The sequence below is a fragment of the Cavia porcellus genome, unplaced genomic scaffold (genome assembly GCF_034190915.1).
Source record: "Cavia porcellus strain 051 isolate PalLab524CR breed Dunkin Hartley unplaced genomic scaffold, mCavPor4.1 scaffold_16, whole genome shotgun sequence".
NCBI classification, from domain to species: domain Eukaryota; kingdom Metazoa; phylum Chordata; class Mammalia; order Rodentia; family Caviidae; genus Cavia; species Cavia porcellus.
This window is the reverse complement of record NW_026947499.1, coordinates 13,904,249-13,916,077: the sequence shown is the minus strand read 5'-3', so window position 1 is coordinate 13,916,077 and position 11,829 is coordinate 13,904,249. Positions and strand designations below refer to the sequence as shown.

The 11,829-nt window shown below is 43.1% G+C and overlaps 1 protein-coding gene across 2 annotated transcripts in view; it reads right to left on the bottom strand.

Moving 5' to 3' along the window:
• The window catches only part of Fbxw8 (F-box and WD repeat domain containing 8), a 109,351-nt gene extending 97,840 nt beyond the window's left edge, over nt 1-11,511 (bottom strand). The window contains exons 1-2 of one of the 2 annotated variants that reach the window (XM_063225716.1): nt 11,121-11,511; nt 983-1,087 (exon numbers count right to left, since the gene is read on the bottom strand). In XM_063225716.1, coding sequence (XP_063081786.1) covers nt 983-1,087; nt 11,121-11,417 — 402 coding nt within the window. In that variant the 5' untranslated portion in view covers nt 11,418-11,511. The remainder of the gene's footprint in view (nt 1-982; nt 1,088-11,120) is intronic. The other variant, XM_063225717.1, reaches the window with a different exon arrangement.
• Between the last annotated feature and the right edge of the window lie 318 nt (nt 11,512-11,829).

The window sequence follows — 11,829 nt, the reverse complement described above, 5'->3', positions numbered from 1 at the left end:
CTATGTAGCACCCCCCCCCAGGCTGGCCTCAAACTCCAAGTAATCCTCCTGCATCAGCCTTGCAAACACTGGTATTATAGGGACAGACCACTACAACCAGGGCGAAGGATGAATTCTTGACCCCGGCTCCTCTCCTGTCTCTGCTTCCTGGCTGCCACTATCCCCCTCTACTATTCTGTTTCTGCTTAGAGCTGAATGACCATGAATTGAACCCACTGGAAACTGTGAGCCAAATAAACATCTCCTCCTTTAAATTGTAGGTGTCAGACATTTTGTTCCAGGGTCAAAAAGCCAACTAATACACCTACTATAAAGGTAAATGACCTGGCCTTACTCCAGACTCCTGAATCCAAATACTAAGTCAAAAGCATTCTCCATGCTTCATGCACACAGTGAAGTTTGGTGTAGACAATATCTCCCAAAACTCCCCTCCACAGAGATATGCTCCAGAGTCAGCATGAGACAGATGCCATTGATCTGCAATTCCCTCGCTGTCAATTCTCACATGCCCCACCTCACTGTGTGGGACTCTATGTTTAAAGGGTAATTTGGACGATCGTAAAAGATGACTTCAATGTTCCGTCCCTGGGATGACTAAACTACCATCTTAATTTAGCCAAGGACTGATTTAATCAAGGACTCGCATCTTTGCATTAGAAACCATGATTGCACTAACAGAATAGGCTAGCTCAGTAAAGGCTGAACCCAGAGTTGTCAGCCTTCAGCTCAATGCCACAGGTCAGTCATAACTAAGACTACAGCGAGAAGAGAGCTCTTGACCAGACAGTTAGAGAAAGATAAACTACAGTGCTGATGTGCAGCATAATCCTTTAAATTCAAGGTTGATCTCCTTTAAGTAAAGATACTAACCAATTCATTCATTCTGTAAAGTCTGTAATTCTATAAAATAAATTTCTGTTACTCAGGAGCTATCTGTACTTTATACTTTTAGGAAAATCTTGAACATTTAATGATGGCTTACCTGTGCACACCTTCCTAGATCTTTCCTGTCCAGATACTGAAATATATTGATTGCCAATTCATAGGGCAGTTGGACATCAAAGAAGGGCACATCATCCATTTCATTCTGAGGTGGGAAAAAAAAGAAATACAATTTTGAGATATGAAAATAATTCATATTTCAGCCTCTTTAAGTGACAGGTATTTCCCAGGACAGAATGCTACCATGATTAGTAGCATTTGAATTAGTCATACAACTAATTCAAAAGTCACCAGACAGTCTCAATTCTGACTCCCACAAACCTAAACTCACATTCACTTGTGAAATCCACATTACAGTTTCCTGTGATGCTCCAAAAAGGAAAAGCAGGGGTGCTATTTTATATCCCATGATACACCACAGGAATTGGTGGAAAGGTTTGGGCACAGTTTCCTAATTTTCAGGACAAAGGAGCAGCAAATTGGCCAAAAGAGTGAGCCTGGAAATCAGCAAGGTCACCCCTCCTCCCAGGACAACGGCTACTTCCCACCAAGTACGAGCGGAGTAAGGACCCAGCTGTGGAAATGCGGACCTGGGTGACTGAAGTGTTTTCATCATTAGAGAAAGACTAGGATAGAGAACATGAGCAAAAAGTAAAGAACTGGAAGGCAGCTCTGGATTAAGGTGAACACCATTTTTCCTTGAGGTTTCCTGATGCTCTCAGGGGCTTACACTGGTTAACCTGAGTGAGCCAGTGCAAACAAAGCAGTTCTTCTTCGGTGTCATTTATTAATGTGGAGAAATGAGAGTTTGCCTGCCTTTGGGTAAGCAATTAGAGATGAGGTAACAGGCTTCAACTGAGAGATAAGGCTGTCATGATCCTAGTAACACAAAGGAATATGAGCAGGAAACAGAGAAAAGCCAACTGTGCATGTGTACCACTCTGTCTGCTTGCAAATCCACCTGCCAACGCTTGCTATGTCATGGCTTCTGCAAAGCCAGGGAAAGCTGTGCTCTTTGTCCCAACAGAACTTGCTTAATGAAATCCATTTTTAATAAGCTTTGGCTGACATCAATGACTTATTGGTTGCAAGCAAACTGTTAATTCACCACTCAAACACAACCATTTTGTGTATTCAAGGTTGTGGTCTCAGAAAATAGTTTTAGGATTGCTAAGGGATTTAGACTCTGATTTGGAGCACTGATTTGGATCCCACCAAGATTCAGGACAAAAACTGTCCTGGAATCATATTTCTGTTCACCTAGGAGCCTCGAGGCTACAGGAGAACTTAGAACACAAGAAAGAAATGTAGTGCTTAACTATGAAAACAATACAAGCAGAAGTATGAAGGCCAAAAAGGATCTCTAGAGGGGGAAAAAGTAAGACTTGACAGTTCTCTGTAGGAAAAGAAAGAACTGAATGCTAAACCAGGTCAGAAATACTGGCCATACAGGGGGAAAAGGAAAACAGTCTGCAATAGTAACTGGAAGACACAGGGTCCCTGCCTAAAAAAACAATAGGAAGTTATTGGGCTAACGTTGGGTGAGGTCACACACACACACACACACACACACACACACACACACAGAGACACACACACACACACACACACACACACACACACACACACGAGTGGCTTCAACCATCAGCAAAAGAAGTCCATTTTAATCCCAGCACATGGGAGATTGAGGCAGGAGGATCATGGGTTCCAGGCCAGTGCAGGCTACACAGTGAGTTCAAAGCCAGCCTGGACTACATGGTGAGACTCAAAATTGGAGGGGATTATTCTCAGCCAGAGACAGCTGGAGACTCCTCAACACCACACTGGAGGGGGTCACCGCTGGTTAGGTAGTCACACAAGACATACCACCACTGCTAGCCCTGGACTTCTCTTGTTTATTCTTTTGGATTATTCTGACTATAGTGAAATGGAAAGGCCTGCTTCACTCAATTGTAAATAAACAACAGAAAAATGTTTCTTACCCTCATATAGTCGGAACAAAGGCAGAAAAAAAGCATGCAGTCATTTAAACAGACACCTCCTTTAGCAACTTGTCAGGTCTTTCCTTCTTTAATAGGTCCCATTCAGGACGCACCATGAACTAGTTTCTGGACTTGGTGTGACCCTCATGAGGCAGGAGACACTGTTATTTTTGTGTGTGATGCAGAAAAGTCACCCCTCTGTTGCCAGGAGCTTTCTACCTTATGGCATTCAACTAGCCTATTCTCTAGTCTCCATTCTCACTCTAGAATGCAGCACCTCTATCTTTATATAATCCTAATCTTGCCACTGTCCTTGTTCTCAGCCACCATCTTCTCTGGAAATATACTGCCTGGAAAGTCCGAGAAAAGACTCCAAATGATAAGACTAGTTCTGGTCCTCACTAGGCATGCCTCCACGCCAAATGCATCTGAGCTTCTTCATCTGTTAAAAAGATACACCACAATTACACTATACAATGGGTATGATATGAAGAATACAATGAGATATCACATAGAAAAGGCTCAGCAGAAGTACCAGTACTGAGTATGCAATAGAGGTTCATGAATATGGCAATTTTCTTTCAAAAGTCTCTCCAGTTCTCTCTTATTTCTGCAAATATTTGTTAATCTGGCTCACGTCCTGTGGTACTCCTAAGTCAGTTTATTGTTTACACATACTGTTTATACAGTATACTTGTCATCATACTATAAACAGATGACAGTCAGTATTAGGGGTAGCAAGGGGATAAGTCACTCCAGAGCCTAAACCCGGGAAGTATATACACAAAGGAGCTTTTCCAAGAGGACTTAAAAATAATCAACAACTTTAAAAGCATATTCCTCTATAATCACTCAAGAAGGCTTTGCTCTGGTCCATGGTGGATGAAAATGACACAGCCCACCAGGCTACAAAAGATCAGATGATGGTGTTATAACCAGCACCCTGACAGTCTGAGATACCACATTGGTCTCACTGTGGTCTCATTGCTCTGTAGGGTGCCCACTGTGAAAGTACCAAACTCTACATATGTAAAACCAACATTCCAGAGTCAAATTTTTTAAATCACTATGCTCTTAGAATTATAACTAAACTCTAAAATGATTGATCTTCAACCCAAAACAGTTCAAGCCCCAGGTTTTCATACTGATGATTTTTCTTGTTGTTACCAATTGGGGAATAAGAGGCAGCAAAAAGAAACCAATATATCCCTCATGGATAGCAAACCAAAATACCAAGTATCTTAAGAAATATGCAGACAAGGTCAGGGCACCAAACTGCAAAGTTTCATGCTGTTTATGTTCAGAATAACTGTGCTAAGACATCCATCCAATGGCTCTTGAAATGGAGGCTCACCCTTGCCCTTTGGGTCTGAGACTCTCATTCTCAGATGAAAATGCTGCCTGCTCATGGCTGAGTCCCCTCACAGACACTCACCTTGGCCAAACAAATGGCTTCACCAAAGCCGCATCCTGTCCCAGAGGGCAGTCTATCCAGTAACTAGTCAATGCCTGCCTCAATCTGGACCTTTCTGCAAGGCCAGCCCACTAAAACACCTACACTCAAATCTCCGTCTTGGAGTCTATTTTGTGGAAAGGCCAACCTTTTTTTCCAAAGCAACAGACATGACCCACAGTGGGCTTGTATTCAGTACATTTCCAAAGGTTTTCACACACAGGTCCAAAGACTTTAGTTTATGTAGCCTATTTTTCTCTCCTCCTCTACTTCAGTAATACTGAAATGCATGTACTTGAGAGTAATGTCATTATACCAACCAAACAAGTAGGGTAAATTAAAGGTGACATAAATGATTTATAAACTTCAGTTTCTTACTACTAGCAACATATCATTTGGAAAACACCATACGAAGCTTAACAGCATGTGTGACCCTGTGGTTGAAAATACAACTCTTTTAAAGGTACACATAACGTGACAAAGATTTCAAGCCACATCCTGGACAAAAGCTGCAGCCCAGTAACCACATAAAGCCTAATGGCTGCAGCAGAGTACTTTAAGCACACAGATTCAGTGTTTCCCAAGTCAAAATTTCACTTGCAGCCAGAGTGCCGAGAAATTCCTTGTTACTAACAGATACTCTCAGCTATCTGCATAGACCACAGCGAAACAAACAGTCACCCAAAAACTTGTGAGCCACAATAATCCCACTCTACATTGACACTGACTTAAAAACATGAAGCTGGGTAACTTGCCACTTCAGAAACATACTCTAAGAAGGAAGAATTTAAAGACATTGTTAATACAAGAAAATTCAGTCACTGTTTTTAAAAATCAACATGACTATACTGTTTAAAAATATGAGTCTTGCCAAATGTATGCTTTAGAAAACTAGTAAATTCAAAGAATTAATGTTCCTTCAAAGTTAAAGAAAAGCATCTTTCTGATAGCACACAACTTGATTTTTAATACTTGTACAGCAGCACAAACATTCTCTATCATTTTTACTGATTCATCCTGTATTACACATCAAAAATCACCCAGGGAGTGTTTTGTTTGGTTTGGTTTGCTTTTATGTCCTGAGCAATACTCAGACCCATGCTCCAAAATTCCACTGGTGGGACTCAAGCATCATTTTCTCAAAGGTTCCTTGTGTACACTAAAAGTTAAGAACCACAACCCTAAGTCACAGGGGTTAATAAAAAAGGGAACCCCACCCCTTGTTTCCCAATCAAGGGGAAAAAAATACACAAAAGGGTCACATTACTTTTGTTAATCTAGAGTCAGTGAATACTAGATTTTCCCAAAGTCTACTGGACTTACTCCAAAAATGCTGAGAGAAATTGCAAATAGATCCATCCCCAGGGAGGCTGATTTGTACTCCTATGTGCTAATGTAAGACTAATTCTGTAAATGGATTGGTTTTGTGCTTTACTGTTAGAAACTTAATCTGTCTTCTCTTGTTTAATAGAAGAAGGGATAATTACTAAGAGCCAAATCAGTACAAAGTGAAGAAACTTGACTTAAGGTTTTTGTTCCCAATGTATATCTCCAGGGCAAACAACACGAAAGCGCTCTCTATGTGGTGTTTTGAGAAGCTGAGAAAAGCACATTAGGTTCAAATAAGAGATTTGCAATAACGTTTCTACCAAATCAGAGATGGAAAGGAGACTGCTTTCTAAAGGACTTTATCACAGCGCTCCGCATAATGCAAAAGCTGAGCAGAAGGGTCCAGCTCAATCCCAATCAGAAGGAACAGTGGGGTTCCAGTTTCACCTGTATGTTCTCTGAGGGCAAAGAATTGGTTGATCGGGGGAGGAGTGAGTCTGACACCAATTTTGTCTCAAAACTCATATTTTTATGTGCACACGAAAATGAGTATCAGGAATGTGAACAATGGTAGCCTCTGGGCAATACCGTTATGGGAGATTTCTGTTTTTTATTCTAAATTTCTTAAATAGTTCTATAGTAAGCACACAGCACATTTTAAAAATAAGATGATTTATGCTGGAAACACTGTCTGATTCAAGGCCATGCCCAGTGCTGGGGGAAGGGCAGATGTTATTAGCAAATGTGTAAGACAAGGCATCTACATCCAAAGAGCTAAAATCTTTTAGAGAGATAACTCATTCTCACGTAAAACAGAATAAATACAGGAGACTAGAAGAAGCAATATAGATCAGTCCCTAAGGTATTCCACAGTTCATTAGTAAATCAGCTATTTAGAACTTGGAAATCATTTCTCCAAAGAAACAATACTTCAAAGAGAGGTTAAGCTCCAAAGGATTAAACAAAAAGCCAATTTATCTCTTAACATTGAACCTCGGCCCAGGGTCTAGCTATAAGAGCAAAAGGTATTCAATACATATTTGTTGATAGCACACACAGATGATATGGCTGGACTGCAACACTACAAAATCTAATGAGTCCACCGCCTTGCACACAGTATGATAGATGTATAATAAATGTTCACAGGATTTGACTTACTTTATTTATTTATTTATTTATTTATTTATTGGTGTGGTACTGAAGAGAGAACCTGGAGAGTGCTGAGTTACTTATACAATCCTAATCCTTTTTATTTTCTATTCTGACTCAGGGCCTTGCTAAATTGTCTTTGAACATGTGATTCTCCTTTCTCAGCCTTCCAAAGAGCTGGCATTATACATTCACAGGTGTGTACCACCATACCCAGCTTCTGTTGTCTAAAATCTTTGTTTATAGGAGTAGGCTTTCCAATTTTGAAACAAATTCTCACTCACCACCTACTGGTATGACTTAGGCAAGGGAAGGAGGTAGAAAATGCCTAATTAAAGGAATAAGGCAGTGATGTGAACCTTTTAGAGCTTTCGATGATACAAACAGCACACTGTAGCATGCATGCTATGGGTTCACCACACTGGTCTAGGGCAACTAGTGCTGGGGGAGCTCAGGAGGCTGGGTATGGCCGTGAAGAAGGTCAGTGTGTGTGGAACAAAACAGGCTGGACTTCTTCCAAAGTCCACACAGGATCAAGGACAGCTAGGGAAGAGGTGATCCTAACTGGTCAGAAGCTTCAGGTTCCAGAGGGGGTACTATGCTATGCATGGGGGTGGATTTGTTTGGCTAAAAGCTCCAAATACTCCAAGTACAATCCCACCATCAGGATTCGTTATGTAATTTGTAGGGTCCAGTGGGGGGGGGCCCTTGGCCAAAAATAATTAAGAATTCCTTTTTTTTTTTTTTTCCCCTATCTTTTTGAGACAGGGTCTTGCTACGCAGTTCAGACTGAACTTGAGTTCACTTTGTTGCCCAGGCTGGTCTCGAACTTGCAACTATCCCTTCTGCCTCAGCCTTCTGAATGCTGGGATTACAGGCATGAGCCACCATGCCCAGCAATAATTAAGAATTTCAAGACAACAGTACAACATAAAAGCAAGTTGAGGGTCCTTGTGAGCATGGGGAGTGTGTCACCCCTCGGGTTGCATGCCTACAGGCTGCTGGCCTTGACTACCCTGGAATCTTTGCATGTGCTATTCTCTGTAGGGAGTCCCCTCCCCCTTCCCTGAAATGTGACCAGCTCAGAAAGGCCTTGCTGGATAGCACTACTGAAAACTGCAGCCTCCCATGACACAGGCACACTCTATCCCTCCTACCTGCTTTTTCTCCAGACTATTTGTTATCTGGCAATTATATGTCCATTGTCTAGCTCCCTCTTCCCCAGAATGTAAGCTACAAAAGGAGCACAGATTTTTTTCCGTCTTGTTCACTGCTGTATTCTCAGTGGCCAGAGGAGTGCCAAGTACTAAGAAGCCACTTAATGAACACTGTGGAATAAATGAATGAAGCCCAGTGGCTTCAAGCAGCAGAACTTCTAGTGAAGATATAACCTAAACAACAAGCTTTTCTAATATGCATTCACAGTGATCATTTCAAAACGCACCCAAGCAAAGGCCTGCTAATTCATGAATATGAAAAAATCCATGGCACTGACAATAAAGACTTTTTATTTAGGGGAAGAAAAATTGGACTGGAGAGAAGAAGAATTAACATAGCAGATGGAATTTAAGCTAAATGTTCCAAGGACGGCAAAGAACAGCAAAGAGGAAGGGAAGCCATCCCAGGTAAGCCAACACAAAAGTTCACCACACAGGAGAGAACTAGTTAGCAGCACTGTGGCTATCAACTCCAGAACCCAGGACTGTAACAAAGGCTTCCTTTTTCTATGAATGTCATTCTTTCAGATAAAAGAAACAAGAGACTCTCTCAGGACAGAAACTATATCCATTCTATTCACTGCAGGTTCCCCAACACCTCACTCATCAGTAAACATACACAGTATATGCTGAATGAACAGCAAATGTATTCCCAGTTTGTGAAGCTTCAAACAGCCACCTAGAGTGGACACCCACAGTGCAGCTATTTCCTGTTCAATATCTACTTTCTCCTTTTAGCAAACCTTTCTACTCTGACTTCTATTCAACATGGCTTAGGAGAAGCATACCCCACACTTCTCTTCAGGAGTGGAAACTGGCTACAAGTGTGGACAACCTGACTCAAAATCAGTCACATGACCTAGTGTGGACCAGTAAGAGCTCAGGTTCCCAAGGTTAGCTGCACAAAGCACAGGCTCATTCTCTTTCTCCTGAGTTGCTTAGTTGACAGAACATCAGATGGCTGTTGTTGGTAGCTATTTTGTCCCCAAGGGGATCCTGCTGTGAACGGAGACAACAAAAGGAAGTCAGGTCTAAGAGACTTCCAGTTACACTCAGTAAGCACCCAAACAAGTACCAGCATTTGGAATTTTCATCACATGAATTAACAGATTCCAACTTGGATATTTTAAGCCAGTTTGTGTAGGGTGCTTGCCACTCTGCAGCCTGGAGATCAGAATAAAAAATGGGACCAACTAATTGTGGATCACAACCACCAACTAAAGAAAGAAATATGTGTAACAATATTCAGCTGGCTCACTATCTCTAAAGAGTCTGGGTTAACAGAGAGAGGGGGATGAAAGTGTGGTTTTTAAATTAGGGTCTCACTATGAAGTCGAGGCTGTCGTTAAACTTGTGATCTTCCTGCCTCAGCCTCTCAAACTCTGTGATTACAGGTATGAGCCTCCACACCCAGCCTGACTACAAATTAGAAGTGGCCCAAGGTTGGGTAGTGCTCACGGTAGAAGAACATAGCAGTACCAAGTGACAATTCTGAAAGCAGCATAGGAACCTAGCAATACGAATTCCAGGCAGACAGGACAGGCTTTTTCCAACTACTATACAGGTAAAACTTAGACTTGCTGTGCCCCTCGATCCTCCCCTAGAGCTTTATTTTTAGAATATTTACATACCTCTCCACTGTTTTAGGTTATCAATGCCCCAGTGTTACTGCTAAAAAACCTCGAGGATCAGGATTCAAGGTCCCAAGGAATACAGTAAAGAACAACATCTCAATTTCCAAACACCTGGCTGCATTCTGTCAAGTAATTGATTCAGCAGATCTGGGGAAGACCCAGAACCTGTATTTCAAAAAGGTTTCTGGTGATTTTATGCCAACTCAAGTTTCACTTGATGAAACTCAAAGTTCAGATGACCTAAACTAAGCATGTGGTATGTGCCTATAATCTCACCTACTTCAGAGGCTGAAGCAGGAGGATCTTCAGTTTGAGGCCCGCCTAGTCAACATAAGAAGACCGTATCTCAAAGAGGGGAATAAAAGAAGTCTGGATTAAAATTCAGTAATTCAATGCCCAGTGTTATCAGCTGGATAACACTAGGCAAATCACAAAAAAACTTTTTCTAAGTCGGTTCATTTGTAAAAAGAAAATTAACATTGACCACACAGGACAGTTGTGATAGAACTAAGACAGAACAGGACAAGGCATGTAACAAATAACTCAATTTGAAGCTATTAATACTATTTGAAAAAACTATACACTATATAATGAGTCATTACTTCTTGAAACAACATTCAGAATTTTCCCCAATCGGAAAGCTATAGACATTTTCTTTAAGCCTAGTTAAAATCAAATCATTATGTCTGCTGTCCTCTCCTAATTCTTTTTTTTTTTTTTTCCTTTCCTACTTCTTAATCTGGGAGTCATGGATCCTATCAAGTAATGTCGATTCTTCTCACTTAATGAAGGGGGTTATTTTTATGGAGCAGGCCTCCAACTTCCTCTAGAAGATCTGTAAAAGATAAGAACTATCCATCCTAAGGCTACTCTCCCAAAACAGTCAAAGTTTTTGCTCCCTCTGCTTTATTTTTTGATTACATGCAAACAGAAAAACTAATACACACAGCATACAGAGAAAAGTTAAATTTCTTCGTATCCATTGCCTGGGTTCTCTTCTGCAAAAACAACCTTTGTTAAAAAGTTTAGGTGTCCTTCTAGAACAGGATTATCCAATCTCATACTTATTGACATTGGAGTCGGTAATTTTTTGTAGGTCTGTCCTGTAGGATGCTCTCGAGTATCTCTAGACTCCTGTTTGCCCAACAGCTCGCGACCGTATGCACACACACCCACTGAGTCACCCAAAATCTCTGCAGACGCTGCCAAATCAGGGGGATAAAACAGCCCCCGGTTGAAAAGCAGTCTGTCGGGACCCTGATGCGCACGCAAACATGGGTGTGTGTGTCTCTATCCATCCCTCCACCTCGCCCCCGCCATGGCACCGCAGAGAAAGTTACTTTCCAGGTCACTGAGGGGTTCATTCTGGGGGCGGGGGCCGGCCCGGGCTCGGCAGCAGGGGACCGCCACTCACCAGGTCGCGGATGAGCTGGTCCACCAGCTGCTCCCCGCCCCCCGCGCCTTCCAGGACCGGAGGAGAGTGGGAGCAGCTCGCAGCTTCCGGCCTCACCGCCGGGGTGGCCCGCGCCGCCGGGGGCCGCCCCGCGCCCTCCAGGAGGCCCTGGGCCAGCGCCAGGTACCCGGAGGCCTGCTCGCCGCGCCCGACCGCCTCCTCGGCCCTTCGCTGCCGCCGCAGTTTCCTCAGCGCCTGGGCCTGGGCCAGCTCCTCCTGCCAGTGCCGACGGAACTCCTCCAGGCTGTGCTCGTCCATTGTCGCCGCTCCGGGGCCTCAGTGCCCTCCTCAGCCCGCCGGTGCCACGGGACAGTCCCTCCGCGGGAACCGTCCGCCGCGACCGGAAACCGCGGGGGTAGCGTTCTGGGGTTCCGGGCTGACGGCCACGCCCCCCGCCCCGCCCCTCGGCTGCCTGCGGATGCGGGAATCCGCACCCGGCGCTGCTCCGCTTTGCTGTGTGTGGGTTTGCACAGACGCTCCTTCATTCAACAAACATGCGCTGATCGAAAAATATGGTGAGTGTTTAAATTTTTAAAAATTATTACCGTAAAAGTCCCGTTGCCGTGAGTGTCCTTCAAAATACTTCCCCTCACTTTGAACACACGTGCCCATTCTTGCCACTTTCAGAAGCAGTCCTGGAAATCTCTTTCCTGAGTGTGACACAAAGTGT